The following is a 17,997-nucleotide window of genomic DNA, read 5'->3' on the forward strand; positions in this document are numbered from 1 at the left end:
TTCAAATTCCTTTAGAAACATAGCAAAAGGTGTCAGAAAAGTGGTGTTTTGCAACCAGATTCAAGGTTTATTAGACTCACTGCACATATTTGTGCAATGCACTTTCCAACATGGACTCTGCAAGGAAAACGGAGCCTGGGGAGATGTCAGGTGCCGTGATCTCTCACTTCAAAACTGGTTTATAATATGCAAGATAAAGCTGTAGTTATGAAGAGCAAGACAGCTTTTGGTGGGTGTATGATCCAAACCCTTTTATAGTTTGAATGCTATGTAGTTCTCCCACAGTGTAATTTTACTTCTGCTCCTTTAAAAACAAACAAAAGAATCAACTTTTTGTGGGTTTTTTTTAGATCTTAGACTAATTACCATAACTTATTACAGTTATGGTAAATAAAAAGAAATTGTTTTCTGGAAAACTGGGGGTTGGACTAGATGATCTCCAGAAGTCCCTTCCAACCCTAACTTCTGTGAAATAGAGAAAAGCTAACTGTACAGACTAAGACAGTGAGAACAGTCCAGGTCTCATAATTTTAAAACTCATGCAACAAAAAACCAAGACCCTTCATGTACCACAAAGTTCTCATTCGTGCCTTGAGAATCTACTGCTGTCTCTTGAGAATACACACTCAGAACTAACTGTGGTCCCTGTATTATCACAGACCTTTTTCAGTGCACTTTTCCAGTTCTCTTGAAAACAGTGAGAAACAAAAATCCTCAGCATAGTACAATAAAAGCCAAGAAGTTTTTCTTTGCTGTTGATTGTAAGTCCAAATAAGGATAAGGCATCTTTTGTATAATACAATACAGCCTAATGAAGCTTTATATGCTTTTTCTTTCTTTCACCATACGTTTAGCTTGCTCACATCTCTCCCTCTTGTCTTTGTCCAGTTCTCATTTTCCTTTTTCATGAGCCTTTCATTTACAGTTCTGAAGAACAGTAAGAGGATAAGGAGGAAAAAGCCTTGTTAGAGTAGTGCTAAAAAAAAAATACCCTTCTGGGGCAGGCCAGAAGCTTACCATCAGTACAACTGAGTTTGATATTCAAATCAAATAAAGGTTTGTTTGAAAGCTGATTATCTTAAATCTATCTTCTCAAGTAATAAAATCATTAGAATTCTTTTGTCACTCTCTGCCTTTAGGTGTTCAAGATGGTCATGATGAGAGACAATTATAATGAATTACTAAGATAATTACACATTATTAAAACAATCAATGTCAGCTGCTTTTAGAAAATGTGAATCATAACTTCAAAAAAACAGATGTAAAGAGCTTTTATAGATGATTCAAAGTTCTGTGGACATTAAAGAAACCCTTATAGCCCTCTCCTTCACACTAAATCAATTCTGACTCCAAGTCTGTCTACATCCTTCCAAAGAATTCATATTCACAGTTCCTCTGCAGCAGAAGCATTTAAATGCACCGTGCCAGCAAATTGCACACAGAGACTTCCAGACTGCACTGGAGCCAACAGTGCTGTCTTCTGTCTCAAATGGAAATTCCAGGACTAAGCAGAATACAAGCAGGAAAAAGAAACTATATTAAATACAATATGAACACCTCCCCTCCAAACAATAAGCATCACTGAAATTTCTGTTGCAGTTTCCTGCTGATAGCTGCTTGTTCCAAGTGTTTTAATATAAAACAGACACTCCCAAATCTGGCTGAGCCATTTGCACCTCTCTGATGTTACACATGTTAAAAGCTCACATGGCAACAAATCTCCAAGCGCTGACAAATGAAGAGGATAACAGGAACCAAGGCAAGCCACTTGTGTGCCTCTCTTGGGTCAACTCAACCTGGGTTGAGAGTTCCTATTATATTAACCAGGAACACTGCCAAAGAAAAATTCAGTCCTGAAGAGATGAAGTTGTTCAACAAGGAATGAATAAGCAGGTGGCACATGCACCACTCCTCCAAATTCACTGTTGGAAAGAAAGCAAAGTAATTCTTAAATCTACAAGCTCCTTGGACAAACTTAACATGAAGCAATAGCAATTCATCTTCCCAGGAGATACCAGCATCTGTCAGCAGCATGTGAAAGACTTTGGCAAAATATGGGAAACCAATATTCCCCCCTCAGAAATGGACACTGTTTGGGAACTACATTTAAAGCTAAGTGGACAAAAATATCTCACTGTATGCAAGTCCTAATAAAGACTTGGAGAGAAAGAAATAACAGAAGTAATGTTTATATTTTGGAAGGAATCAAGAACACATATAAAGTTATTTAAGAGTACTGAGTAGCACCTGTCATCTAAGGCTGTAACTCCAGCCAGTCTCAGCCCATCACTCAGCACTCTCACAGGTGCCAAAACGCTCTAAAATATTTTGCTCTTGCAAAATTAGACAATTTAATCCAACAATATCTGTATTATATTATTTATCCTGTACAAGTTCAGGGAAAATCAAAAATATCTCTTGGATTTTCCATACCACCATAGGTACAATCGTACCCAGCTACAATTTAGGGATGGGAAACTGTTCAGAAATGGAGGATTTCTGTGGATGTCACAGCAGGACAGATGCCTTAAGGAGTAGGAAAGGCAGTGTTTTAAACAGCAAAAGGAATAATATGAAATGATGGTATATATTCAATAAGTATGTGCTAGGGACAAACAGTAAGGATGAGATGCATGGAAAAATAATCTCCTGAAGTGCTCAGAGATGAATTTGAAAGAAGAATTTGAAACCATTGTATTCAGCGGTTTCCTATGTGGACTTTATGTCTGTTCCTATATTTGGATGCACACCATGACTGCAAAAAACAGTGGTGAAGTTACTAAGGCAGTCAGATGGGTGCAGTCTGTAGAGCAATGGCATTTAGTTGTAACAAATTTATATTTTCTTTGTTTGTTTGGGGGTTTGTTATGGCTTTTTGTTGTTTGTTTTTTTAAAGGAACAGCAAAGGAGTAACACAGATATCACCTTAAAACTCAACACGGGATCTTTTTCCAGAAAGAACTGTCAAAAAGATACAAATCTAAAAAACAGGACTCATATTAAGACAAAAAGGTATCACTGAACAGCATTGTTGGTTACCAATTAACAAATAAGGCAGACTTAGCTCCTAAATTCACTTTCATGGACTCAAAATTTCAATTAACTTGGTATGTCTTTATGGACTGCTGTTTCAGATGAACTGAAGTGCACCTGTTACTTAAAAGAACCCCTTCCATATCTAAAGTCTCTCAGAATTCTTCATTTCCATCAGCTTTTATATCTTTTTCATCCAAACTCATCACAGTCAGAACAGTCTTCCTCATATGCAGAGCATTTCGAACACAGCAGTATTGTCTTCCTGCATCTTAAGGTTCTTATAGAATCCCTTTTTTGACTACAGGAGCACTTGTGTACTTTCACAATGCACTGCTCAAAGGAGGAGGGTTGTTTACTGAAATGTACCATTACCTTTTTCCTTTGATACACTGCTACTACATCTGAGAATGCAACATTCTGAAGAAAAAAGAAATTCAGATGCTAAAATGAAGCCGATGGGTAAAACTAAAAGGTACAAACTCAAAACGCAACTGCAGGCAGCAAAGCAGTGCATTTAAGGCACCATCAGCTGCAGGATAATGAAGGTCTACTTTAAACAAAAATCTTTCAATGAAATGCATTTTGCACAGTGCAATGTATGGTTTCTAAAAACCCCAAGGTTAGGCACTATGTTGTCCTGTTTAAACATAATTAACTGGCAATAATGAGCTATTATTTCCTACAAGAAAAGGGGTAATTTCTACCACGTCATAAAAGTAGTTAATATATGTGAAACAGTTCAATTATTTGGTAGGGAGGAGAACAGAGAAGATTCTCTTAGGATTATTACTTGGATAACTGGATTTTAAATATGAGAAAAATTTGAGTTCAGGTCTCTGAAGGAGAACTTTACCAATCCCAATCCATATGTTGTCAAAAAGCAAGTGTCATAGCAGGAGTGAAGGCAAACTTTATCAATTAGAGAAGAGAAAGACTCAGCAGCAGCCAAGGAATCAACTGGCAACAAAAACCTAGAGAACTGAGTTGGCTAAATGCTACCTGGAGAAAGGAAGAGCTGTGTTGTGTTTACTTACAAGGACACCACGAGCAGTATGATCCAGTTTGATTTCAAAAAGTTATTTTTACTATTTCTATTCAGGTCACAACAAAGTTTTTTGCCTTAACTAAGCAAAATCAATGACTGATTAATCAAACTTTTACATTCTTAGATCAGATATCACAAAGGATGATCTATCAAACTCCACTATCCAACTGAACCTATCACAGTTAAATAGCAATTATGACATTAATTTCCTGTAAAAATGAATTAATGGACTGTATAAACTGCACAATATCCTGTGCTAATTGTTTTTGAGTCACTACTTAAGACATATGTCATTAATCTTCAAACTAACAAGAAAACAGCAGGTTTGTGTGTCCATAACACGGTTCACATTCATCTCGACCCCCAAAAAAAGGTAATTTTCCTATTGTCCCATCACAATCCTTGAATTTCTTTAAAAATGCAATGTTTCCCAGTATTTTAAATGACAATTATTAAAACTCTCTATATTTGTAAGTATTTATCAAGAATCTAGACAACATCTATGATTTCCTCTAAAGACAGTACAAGCCGATCTTATAAAAAGCCTCTGTGAGCACAGAGATAACAACAACAGAGGATTAATCATTTTTGCTATAGCAACCACTGCACTGCAATTACCATAGTGACATGAGAAGAATAGGGAAAGTAATAATGAAGAGCTCTTACTTGTTTAGAGCAATGTGTCAGCCAAGTAAGTGCAAAATTCTCTAGTGCCCAACTCTGCTCACCTTAATCAATTGAAATGCCATTTGTAATAAATGTCAAAAAGCATTTCTGATTTACTTTTAGAAGAGCAATACAAATTTATCAATTGTTCCCTGTCCTTTGGTCAGATTAATGTACAAATCATTGTTATCACGTAACAGGGGGAAGTGCTACTTATTACAGAGGTTCCAACTTGGACATAAAGTCTAAGGTCTACTCCATTACCATAAATGTATTGATATGTACACGTGCTTTTGCATGATTTTCCATTAAAATATACACAGCCATATATAGATGCATACAAACATACATCTGTGTATCTTTTTAAGGAAAAAATATATCTTTATTTTTTCAGTACTTAGGAACACTCGGTACTGAGATTATACCAACATCTGTGACAGCTTCTCATGAGTCACCTAATTGCTGTTTTTTCCAACTCCACTTATCCAAATAATTTCTACTTGATAGCTGTTGTTCGACCTGCTTAGTTTAAGAAAGGAAATCTTACCCCAGATCAGTTGCTTTTAGAGGTTCTCAGTCAGGATCTTATTCAAAGCTCCCCCCTTTTACAAATGACTTTTGGCTGGAAAGGGTATTTCAAATAAAATTTTTGGAAGCAGGAAATAATGTTAGACAAAGTCACCTTTTGAAACAATGCTTATTTTGCTAAGATGAAGGTCTGATCAAGTAAATCAGATTCTTGCAGGAATGCAGCAGGGTACAAATGGAAGGGTGGGTGTAAATGAGAAGGCAACAGCCCAAGTGACACACCCCCAAACTCACATCTGGACCTGACATCATTCCAGGGTCCAATGTGCACAAGGGTAAGTAAATGAGAAGTGGCAGAGAGAGAAAGCACAGATATGGAATCCTCTGAGACCTTTAGCAAATGGCAAAGCTGGCACATCAGCTGTGAGGTACAGAAAATGTCAAGAAAGGGGAAGAAAAATAGAGGCTGGCAACACAGAAGTAAGAGCATAAGAGGCTTGTGACTGTGTTTGAACGTGTTTCTAGTCCCAGCAGCTGTGTCCTGGTGCCAAGATGGGATGGCTGCGCAGAGCAGAGCGCGAGCGTACGGCACGTTCTGCAGCACACACAGCTTGGCAAAACCTGCTTAGGTGGAAGGCAGCACAACCTTCTCACTCATCTCATTTTCCATTTTGTTGTGATATTTTGATTTGCTGTGCAACGAAACCTCCCTCAGACCCCATTACAGATAGCCAAATAACTCTTTCAAATGGCAAACCGTCATGCCTTAACTTCTTTGGACTCACAACAATCATTATTCCATCATTTTTGAAACAGAAAACTGAAAAAAGGAGACATTCAAGTCTGACAAACCATTTCTAGCAATGCATTTCTTTGCCTTTAGCTCACTACAGGCAGAAGCTCTAGGATAAAACTCTGCCTTTTGAAGTATCTGTGTGTAAGCAGACACAGCACAGGGGTGAATGCTGTTACTCTGAGAGAGTGTTAGATCTGTAATGTGACCTTTTGCCACTTCACTGTTAGATTGACGCAGAACAAAAAATACCAGAATGAAAACAAACATCAGCAGAACTCAACTACAAACCTCCTTTGCATTTAAAGGTTTTTTCCCTCCTACCATTTTCTGTATAGGCACTCTTACACCCAACTATTGTGGTGTAAGAGGATTTTTTGATGGTGGGATATTATTAAACTTCCTTCAGACTACATTTCATAGAGAACATGGAATTTAGGATTATAACCCTTCATTACTCATATACGCTGTTTTAGTTACCATATTCACTTCAATAGTCTCTAAAACTTGGTTGAGTGAAAAAGTAACTCTTTGTTGCCCTGAGTATTTTAAACCGGCATTAGAAAAATGGGAAGAAAAAAAAAATTGATGCTTTACTCCATCTCCTACCCTGATCTGAAATCCTAGTTGTCAGAATCAACCTTGTTCCTTTATCAAAGCACACAGATACATTTACAGCACTCTTCAATTGCTTAGGAAAATTAGGCAGAAAGACATTAAACCATTTCCCCTCCTTCAGCTGGAGTGATGTGGAATGAAGATGAAGTTGACAGTGTGTGTATAAGTGGTTCAGGGAGAGGCAAGACCCTCATATGGCACCATCTGGGTGTTCTCTCCTAGAGATGAAGGGGCTGAGACCTTTCAGAACAACGACTTTAGAAAGGCAGCATCTCCTCCCACAGCTGATACTGGCGGTCCTTTGCCTCTCTGCTGTCCCTCTACATTTATTTGCAGGCATTTCTTAAGTCCCTGAGCACACTTTCTCCCATGATATTCATCCTTGCTAGAGATTGCTCCCCTGCTGCCTCACACTAGTGCTCAGCCTATGACTTTGATGATAATTAGCAGAGCAGGGCATTAAAAAAAGCAGTGATGGAACTCCAAATCTGCAGCCCCCTAGACTAATCTGTACCAGCCACTGCCTTTCATAACCTTGGCTGTACCAAACACTGCACTGCTGCAGCACTGCACACTCCATTTAGTCACACTTTCGAAATTTCAACTTTATCATCTGAACAGTTCCATTTCTCTTTGCAAAGACATCCCAGGGTTTATTAAAATTCCATTAATTATGATACACTTCTAAAATTATGATGTATCATCTGGGCTCATTAACTACCTAACACAGAGATAAGGTTATTCTACAGTAAGATTGCTTTCCACATTGCCACTGTTAAAAAAATAAAATTTCTATTTAGTACCTATTAAGACACATTATTCAGAACATCAGCTTGGAAAGCAATTACAAAAACCCTAAGACATTCAATTTTTTTAACTGTAAACTGTAGTACTCTATTCTTTCCTTCACATATTATATAGATAAGTGTTCAAATTTGAAGACAAACAGTAAAAGATTTTATAAAAACTTTGTCAAAGATTTTTGAAACTGTGTTAAACATTTCAACAGAAGAACCTGGAGCATGGTTCAGGTTCTACCTGCCATTATTCCCTGTAGATCTGATCCAGCAGAGGTGTCTTCTAGTTCCATGTCATGAAGAGCTTTGCTAGAACTCCTCAGAACCCTTCTAAGTGGCAGCAAGAGAGTCACATTCTGGGTCTAAGAGCTTTAAAACCTGTCATTTTCTTTAAAACGTATTTTAAAAGAAAATGATAAACAAGGCTATGTTTTGACAACATTTAAAGACAGGCTCAGTCTCACAATTAACGAATGTGTTGTATAAATGTACTAAATTAGTTTTTTATGAATTTCTTTACATCCAGTCATGGCAGCAGAATCAGGCCCATAGCATTTCCCTTGGGATGGAAAACTGTTATTCTACTGCAGAGACAAATAGTATTTTTTAGACTACATAATCAACATTCCCTATTCTCTGTAACCAAATACACACATTGACAAGCCACAATTGACTGGCTAATAGAAAAATACAGGCTTTTGCTTACCCTTGCAAAAATAGATTTACATATAAATTAAATTTTTTGCCTGTCCAAAAGTCTTTCAAAATTTTCAATTACAACCATTAAGATTTTACCATGTTCCAGCAATCTTTATTCAAGTAATTCAGTAATTTACATTCTGTCTTTATTAGATCGCACAAGTGAAGAATTTATGACCATTTAATCAGATAATATCTTCTGAACAAGATTAGGGGAAAAAATAAAATCTTGACAAAAACTCCACGTCTGGTAAAAGTAAGTTTGGTCTTGTACCACAACTCAAAGCAAGAAAATGTAGACACATGTGATGCAGAATGTACTGGGACAGTCAAAGCTGAATTCATTAACAATTATTCCCAGATATTTCAAGATTTACAGATATACCACCTTACAGAAAAAAGCAGAGAAACATAAGAAACCATTTAGAGTTAAACATCTTTATTTGTTCTTCAGTGTAAAGTATCTAACAAAATATGGAAAATAAAGGAACACTCAGGAGTAGTGTGGAAGAATAAAACTCACCAAAGTCTGCAAATACGGACTGTCCAACAACTTTTGCACCACTGGGCATTTCCTTACTTTTTCCAGCTTTAGTGAAGTTCCCATCCTATCAAAGAGAACAAAGATGATGGAAAAACTGAATTGAAGTCTACGTGATAAAATTTGACTTTTGAACCAAAGAAAATACAGATCAATAAAGAAGCAATTTAATAACAGAGAGATATCTCAGCTACAGGAAAAAAAATTGCACTCTTTGAAAATTGGGACTGAGCTTTTACATTTCTAATCCTTCATGGAATCTTATGGAAGTCCAGCAATAGCAATATTCAGACACAATTTCCATATATTTTGCTGTGTTAAGAGGAAGAGACTGGGTTATTTCAGCAACATTATCTAAATCATAATTAAGTGATTATGAATACTAATGTGCATTTATGCATATTGATGTGATTTTATAGATATAAGTAATATATAAAACCACAGCTGCACACCTGTTAAAAATAGCTTCTGATTTGCCTTCTCATTAGGAAATAAATTGATTTGACATTAGATCTGGTTTAGATCTCGTTTTAATTACCTATTATTAAAATCTTGGCCCACAGAAAACAATAGTCCAGTATTCCATCAGAAAGACAAAAAGCACTGGATCGTTGTTTATCACAGAACTGCATCACAAGTGGAACAAGCCCATTCTAAAATGCTGAGTTTTTGTAGCCATGTCAGATGACCCAAGGCCCCCTGGCCCAGTCCCTGCAATCAGCTCATACACAGTGCTGTCCACACAAATACCCAGAGAGGCAAGGAGACAAAGGGTTTGGGAATGGTGCACAGTTATCCATATCCAACATGACTCATGTCATATTCAGTTTGTAGACTTCAATGCAACCCTGGACACACTTAGTCCTTGTTTGTACTGGATGTCTGACTATGTATCTTTACCTTGACATATAATTTATAATGATTCTGATGAGAAAAAATAAAATAAAATCGATGCATTTCCATGCAGTAAAAAAGACTAGGCCCTGTACTCGGCCCCAAAAGCATATCTCATATGGGCTAATATTTTAAAAGCACAAGTGCATCAATGAAGAGAATTACTTTGTTCTGCAGAGAGCAATTTATGTTCTACAGAGAGCAATTTAACAGCTTTTAACGGATCAATTAAGGTATTTTGAGATTCACATATATGTACATGTATTTTATATGTATGACCTATTTTACTGGGTTTATTGATTCCAAAGAACAGAATTCTTTCTTTCTAAAGACAAGTAAATCTATCCATATAAAATATATAATGTAGGATAATATTTAGAATACAGGAATCCAAAATTTGTAAGAACATTAAAAAAAAACCAACACCAACAGGAGACAGGATAAATGCCTTATGTAGTCACTAACACTCAATCCCTGTCCATTTAAGTCCATATAAAGCTAGAAATACAGGACTCATGACTCACTGCTTTCATTGCTCTTGCCTGGTTGAAGATGGCCATGTTGTCAAAGACAAGATTACATTTTTTGTTCTACAGTGACTCACTATGACATGATGGATACATTTTCAGGTAAACTCTCAAAAACTCATTCCTTAGCTAATAAGAAACACATTAAGCCCCTTCTTTTGTAACGAAAAGGTGAACTTTTAACTATATTCCATTTGGGTAGCACAGTACAAAGGATACTCCTGCAATGCCAAAGCAGAATCTCAATAAATGAATAAATATTAATCCACTGAGCTATTACTCCTCAACCTTGAATTCCGTTTATGGTACTTAGTTAACACAGGACTCTGGACTCAACTGTACTCTGAACACAAACTTTAACAGTTAGAAGTGACATTTTGAACCTTTGTCCAAGACCAAGCTTACTTAAAAAAAAATAAAAATCATTGAGACAACAAGAATAAAACCAAAATGATCATCCTTTTATTTACAAATCACCCTGTTGAGTGTGAGTAACCTCCTCACACAGGAGCTGACAGCCCAGGAGCCCTGCTAAGGTGTGTGGAGGCACCTGATTCACTGAGTAGTCATGTTCAAAATCTGTAGAGGGACTTGTGCTGAGTGAAAGGTGTCCAGGAATATCGTGCAGCCTAAATGCAACGGTGCAGTCAGTGCCTCAACATTGCTTCTCAGATGACTTTTTGGTTTTTATAACTTGTCTGTGTTTCAATAGAAAGGTTATTTCTCTTTTCTCTCTTACCTTATTTACCCATGTCTCAAACTGAATGTTTTTGGAATTTGGTGATGTAGTAAGGAACAAATCTGCAAGGAAAAATGTAAGAGAAATAAAAATATTTGAGAGAAGACTACACAAACAAATACATTTGATCACTTAGTAAAGATATCAAAATTATTTTAAAAAATTACCTAAGCTCTAAATACATTATTCCAGTGATGTTTAGATGTATAGATATTAAGCAAGAACCATTAAAAACACACCCTTCCAAAACTGTTTTCATCCCTCATACTCTTCTGTACACAACTTTTGCATTTGTATAGTTTAATACACAAATACAGTTACTCTCATGTGAGTTAGTAAGTGCTGGATGTTATATATGCACCCTGAAGAATCTTTCTTAATGGTAAAGACAGAGGCATACCTCAAAGCTAGAAAAAAGTATAAACAGTTATATTTTTAGGAAGTCAAAATTAAAAATAAAAACCTACCAACTATCCTTTTATTTTGAATATGTTGAATTAAGTAGCAGATATAATGATGGAGAAATATTTCTGGCTTCTTTTACACTAAAATTCTCTCAAACATCAAAACAGTGCAAAAGAGGGCTTCAGACCATGTATCTGGCATTGCCTACTGAAAGAAGAACTTATTCACTGATATTTAGGAAAGCACACAAATTAGAAAAATAGGAAGAAAAAAATTTTATTAAAAAAACATTAAGCCCAGTGTTAAGAAATCCAGACTTAAGAAAACTACTCTTGGATTTAAACACTTGTCTTTTTCATTGTCTCCTTCCCCCTCAGAATTTCCACTGCCACTATTTGAGATAGAACACAAAGGTTACTTTGCAGGCAAAAAACCAAACCTAACCTAAGGCACACAACATTATACAGGAGGAATGGAACCAGCACCCCAGAGCATCTCCAAGGCTGCTGTAATATCACACTGCAGTGGCAAAATGCAAAAGCAGGCAAAGATAGCAGACAATCTTCTAAAAATAGTGTAGAGGAGCTGTGCCACGCTGCTCCTACATCAGAGCAACAAGCTGTGATTTCCTATAGGACAACTTAATATAGGTACAGCAACACCACCTCTGGTTCTAGAGCCTACTGAAACAATTCCACTGGTACCTCATTGCCACTGTCCTCTGTTTTATCCCTAAGCCTTCTTAGAAGCTACGTGTCCAAAATGCTCATGCTTGTTTCTAGGATTAAACTCCCTTTCACAGAAACCAAATCGAATGCGTAATATTTACAAGTAATTTTCCTTTTTGATCAAGAATGCCACAGATTTCAAAGCAAGCAAAACCAAAGTATTTCTTTGCAGCAGCAGCATAAAAGGGCAATGTAATTTAGACCCTTCAAAGAACTGTTCACAAATTGGTACAGCTCAGAATTACAAATGTTTTCTCTCAAGTTTGTGAAAGAAATGTGTAAGAAAAACCAAGCCATGTCTGGAACAGTGTTCTAGACCTGGTAATTCCCAAAAGTTACTTTCAACCTAAGGTACTTTATGATTCTCTCTGGCTTTACTATATTTTTCACTCCAAGAACCAAAAGCATATGAGAGAGGAAACAATTAAGAATCTGTGCAATTTATAAATATCTTTTTCTAACAGCCATAGCAGAGACTCCTTGCAAGCATCTGCTTTCCAAAGGAACAGTGTCCATGGCAGTCATCTCTCACTTCACTGCTATTGTTTTCCACGTTGATTATTACTAAATTCTTTAGCATATAACAGCTGCAGAAGAAGAGGTGGAACCAACAAATGCATTAATATCTGTATGTTCGGTACTTGGTACTTGGGTTACACAACAATGAAGACATACACAGTTCTTTTCTACACTTTTTGAATTATAAAACACCAATCGTTGAAAAACGGCAACATTTATGTTTTGCTTCTGGCTATATCAAGAAAACTCAACCCCTTTTCCCTACAAGGAATACCCATCATATCACACATGATCAGGAGAAGTCACTCATCTAAAGATATGCTGCCACACTGCCTTTGGAAGTCAGTTCAGGTTGCAATTTCAGCTGTAGAAAACAAAGTTTATTCCATACAGATCTCTAAGTTTAAAAAGCAAGGACTAAGTACTGACGGCTGTTCAAATGCTGATGAACTGAACAATGGCAAATGCAAAACATTGCCAACCTGAGGTTATAAAAATCAAAAAATCTGCAGCTCAGCAACCAATTATTTACAGAATACAAAGGTGGTGCTTTTATTAGACAACAGGTACATTAGGGGATACCAAAAACAACAGGCAAGGGTGTACCTCTAACAGCCCCATGGTAACTGTAGGTTCCGGAGATATACCATGAAAATATGAAACAGGAAGAGAAAAATATCAGAACTAAAATAATCAGCCTGGCCACTTTCCTGCTGCTGCTGCCAGAGAAAGATTATTGGGCTAGCTAAATGGACCACTAGACTAAGCCTGCAGGGCATTTCTTACATCTTTAACTTGGGACATGATGTAGCAAAGGGAAGTAAAGTACTTGATAGTTGGGATGGGGGAAGATCTTGATGTCAGATTAAGGCAGATTTCCCCAAATGTAACACCTACAGCCTCAGCAAATGGCTGGAAGTAAAAAACCAATACTGCCCGAGAGGAAAGGTTTCTCTTAAACAAATGCAAAGTGAACTGTTGCAATTATCACAGAATGGTTTAGGTTAGAAGGTATCTCAAAGATCATCCAGTTCCAGCCCCCTGCCACAGGCAGGGACACCTTCCACTAGAGCAGGTTGCTCTTGGAGCCCTGTCCAAACTTGCCTTGAAAACTTCCAGGGATGGGGCAGCCACAACTGCAGACAATCTTATTAAATAAAAAGCAGATAATATTACAAACTCACCCTACTTCCAAACATTGTTTTTTCTCACTAGGACTCATTGGAAATTGCAAGAAAACCAAACTATACAGAACCTGCTCCAAGTCCACTTCTGATTATCCTCGCTATTTTCTGTCACTTTGGAGTGTTATAAAAAATGGTACTAATTATAGATGGAGCATTCATTTCACTAATGACTGATTTGACCTTTGTTTAATGTCAGAGGGCTTTATTTCAAAATAAAAACTCTCAGTATCTATGACTGTCTTTAGAAGTCACCAGGGTACGAGCAACATTAAGTTACCCCTTGATTTCATGATCACTTCAGATGTTTAAGTTAATAAAGGAGAGGGAAAAAAAGTGCCCCTATTTTTAAACACTATCAACATGTACAAGGCATTACCCAATTAGAATTTATTTATGGCTCAAACATGCCTAAACATGCTCTCATTAATGTGGAAGAACAGGTGTGTCTGTGCATATTCTCTAACCAGAAGCTCCTTTGGGGTATGAAAATGCCCTCTTGTATGTATATGTAAATAATGTGCTGAACTAAAAATTCCTGCTTTGCAGGGTGTTAACAGCATGGGTAATGTAAGAACTGTATTAAGATCATTAAATGCCATAAAACCTAAAGACAAGTAAAAGATAACTTTCCTGTACTTACATTACAATTTTCCCTCTATTTACATTACAGACTGATGCACTGGTAGGAAAAAAGTATTTAAAACCAAAATGAAAAACATTCTTTACAATTTTTTTAGTAGTACTTCTACAACTTCAGTTGTACAATACTTCTAATATGCACAAACCATATTATATACAAAAAAGTTAGATATAGTCAGTTTTATTTCTTTACTGCATGGAAGTGGAAAACCAAGCCTGACAAGTTTCATGTTTCTGTTCATAAGTTTTTCATTCAGGTAGAGAAACCCTCTACATTTGATATTCAGATTTGTTTGTCAAGTTGGCAACAGTTCTGTTCTAGAGCAAATGGAATACACCCACCTGGCTGTGGTGATTTGGGTGATTCAGCTTTTACGACACGGATACAAGTACAAGAACCAATGCTAATGAGCTTGCAATTCACTTGTCATGAATTTTTGGTGCTAGTTACACAAACCAGGAAGTTAAGGAAACATTCCTTCCAGTAGTTTCCTCCCCTGAAAAACTTCAGCAAAACAAAAAGACTTCATGTGTTCCAAACAAGCTAATTTGTGTTGGCCAATTTTTAAGAAAGGTGCTTCTAATCAAAAGATTGTGAATTTATTCTGTTCAAACAAGTCTTTCAAAACTTACTAAGTGTTTATTGGAACTATTTAGTAAAACATGATGAGCAATTATAAACAACATAACTAACATAACAACAGTAAAATCCCTTTTATTTTAAAAATTACTATAGGATATTAATTTAAAAGAATCACTTAACTGGAAAACTTTTAAATTAGATCTATGCTTTATAGTTATGCTGCTTTTAGCACTTCAAACATGACTTTCAGACAATTCTGTTTATTTTCAGAATAAAGGCAACAATATTGTTTCAAGCAATAGAATATAACTGCTCAGCGTTCAGAGTGCTTTCAGAACCCATTTTCACATTCATGCTTTCTCAACAAAATGCTGTTTGTGGCACAACCAATTTACTTCTCACCTGTAGTAAGCTACTGATTCCCATAAAAATGTCATATTATTATCCCCCGCTGTATATAATTATATCAGTATATAATTAAAAATTGCGAAAGGAATAGCTTTTGAGACACTTCATAATGACAATTTTAAAACTAAAACTGCTAAGCACATAGCAGAGATTATGGGCTCTTTTAAAAAGATTAGAAAAAAGAAGTTAAAACAGCTATTTCTTTTCTCTAAAGATCTCTACTCATTCTTTGATTCTCCTTGTGAGGTAAGCTGTAAGAGAAGCCATGGGCAAAAGCAGACCAATCCCAGCAGGAGCAGATGCAGCTAATTCCAACTTCCAAGTCCTCTGAAATATATCCTGTCCACCTTATATGATACATTTTTTGCCTCCATTACTTGTTGTAAATTCACAGGTAAGCTCTGTTATCAGAGCTTAAAACAGCTAAGAAATTTAAAAAATGTACCTGTTCAAGGAATGACACAGTGACATGGCATGACTGAATATCTGTTCTGGGAAAAAATGTAAGGGAGGGAGCAAAACCAGAGAGAGTAAATACATAACCCTACCCAAGCTTTAAAATGCCATGCAAGCTAAGTCTTAAAAAGCCGGATAATTTGTTTGCCTGGTTATTTTCATAGAGAAAAAAATGCACATCTATTGTATAAAATCAGCTTTGTTGATAATATTAACTGCAGAGAGGCTCCCAGCTTCCATGAAGAGGAAACTCACTGAATATATAACCAGAGTCTGGCATCAAATGTTACAGTATCTTCACAATCCAGGTTTAAATGATTACAACAGAAATATCACCTGTGATCTGAATGATTGTTTTTCAAGAAGAAAACTATCTACATTTACACATTTAAACTAAGAATTGGGAATAAAAAAGAAAACACATTGTGAACGTTCTGCTACATTAGGTTTCTAGATTCCCAAAGCAAAGCAACATAAGAGAATTAACCACCAGAAATCAGTAAAGAGACTGCAATTAGCTTACAGCAAGCTGTTTCTGAATAATGATTTTTCCATTTTAGTTTTCCCAAACCCAAATTTATGATTTTTCCTTCCTATTATATAAACAGTTCCAGAAATATCTACAATTATACACACCATGTGCTAGTGTTCAACACAAGACTGGTTGTAAGAGCAGCACTTCCAAACTCTGGAACCACATAATCAAGTTAGACACAGAATATTTAATACATCAGCTGTTTCTCACAGCATTCAAGGATGCATTGACAGATGTACAGTATGAGGTTACAGTATAACTCAGAGCCCTAGGCAGCTTGTCTCATACATTTGAGCATTTTAAAAGTATTTGCAGGGCCATGGCCTGATTTCTTGGCAGAGGGCTTGTAACTTTGAGTGCAGACATATTTATTATTTAATAATCCTTTTTTTTCTCCAAGTGATTAGGAACTATGATTTAGCTTAGAAAGACAGCATTATCCCTAAATGAACATCTGACATTTTAGGATGTTTAATATAAGAACAATTAGCTGACTCATTAGAAAATATCCTAAAAATTTCAACTGCAGATAAATCACTTGGTACACCTATGAGAACTTATGTTAAGACAGTCTAATCAGGGTTCACCCAGTGCCCCATGCTAAATTTAAATTTCAGCTTGGTCCAAAGTACTGAACTGAAAATTCTGACTGTGATGCAAATCAACAATGGTACAAACAGTGTCTGTGCAAGTCCAGCTTTAAACAGACCATCTGTACTGGTGCCCACCTCGACATCCTTTCTGGGTGGTCCTTATCAAGTCCTTTCATGTATCTTGGCCCCAGTTTCCAGCTACGACACCTTTTCCCCACGGTTCAGTGTAAAACCTTCAGTGTAATGACCATCTTGCCAGCAGGGTTTCCTCCACTGACCAGTGTTCTCTGCATCTCTTAACTGACACATCCAAGACACATTGCTGAGAAAGACTGAGCTCCTTCTTACTTTGGGTTGAGTGGAAAGTAATGCAAAGAGAAGTTACTTTTTAGCTCCTTCACTATAAAAGTCAAAGAGTTAAATACTGTACAAATACTTCTTAAGTCACATGATGTAAGGATCCTGCTTTGAAAATGCTCACCTGGACTATCTGCTCTATAAAATACACCTGATTTAATCTGTTCAAACAAGTCTGTTATTATTAGCTTCAAGATTACCTTCCTAAGCTAGCTGTTAAAAATAACTAATGACAAGTGTGAGTATGTATTACAAGACACCCAGTAGTGTTATTTAAACATTTTCTCCTCGTCTTTCAGTCTATCTCAGTTCATGTATCAGCAGTGACAATGCTGGTAGGCTGGTTGACCAGACCATTTCCAGACATCCCTTCCCAACTCGGGCACTCTGTGAACCAGATACTCCTCCCTGGAGCAACACATGCTTATACACATGCAAAGACACTTGAAAGTTTTTTATTTAGTTAATCTTTATCCATAAAGCACATGTAGGCCCTTTTGATAAGTTTTATATCATAAATTTTGGCATGGTTTATACAAAATTCCTGGTCTAACTCTGAATTACTTACTGAATGAATAATTATAAGGAGCTGAGACTTCTACATGAGGATGCTTTCTTTAAAAACTGCAGTGGCATTACACTCTGAAACAGCCCAGTTTACCTCTCACCAAGAAAGATTAGTATTATCTTTGTTGTGGTTAGAG

At 36.5% G+C, this 17,997-nt stretch overlaps 1 protein-coding gene across 1 annotated transcript in view; it reads right to left on the minus strand.

Moving 5' to 3' along the window:
- ITFG1 (integrin alpha FG-GAP repeat containing 1) overlaps window positions 1–17,997 on the minus strand; it is a 70,729-nt gene that overhangs the window by 38,820 nt on the left and 13,912 nt on the right. Inside the window, exons 7-8 of the mRNA XM_017816223.1 lie at window positions 10,884–10,945; window positions 8,706–8,790 (exon numbers count right to left, since the gene is read on the minus strand). Coding sequence (XP_017671712.1) covers window positions 8,706–8,790; window positions 10,884–10,945 — 147 coding nt within the window. The remainder of the gene's footprint in view (window positions 1–8,705; window positions 8,791–10,883; window positions 10,946–17,997) is intronic.

This window comes from Lepidothrix coronata, unplaced genomic scaffold (assembly GCF_001604755.1).
Source record: "Lepidothrix coronata isolate B3197 unplaced genomic scaffold, Lepidothrix_coronata-1.0 Scaffold54, whole genome shotgun sequence".
Lineage (NCBI taxonomy): Eukaryota > Metazoa > Chordata > Aves > Passeriformes > Pipridae > Lepidothrix > Lepidothrix coronata.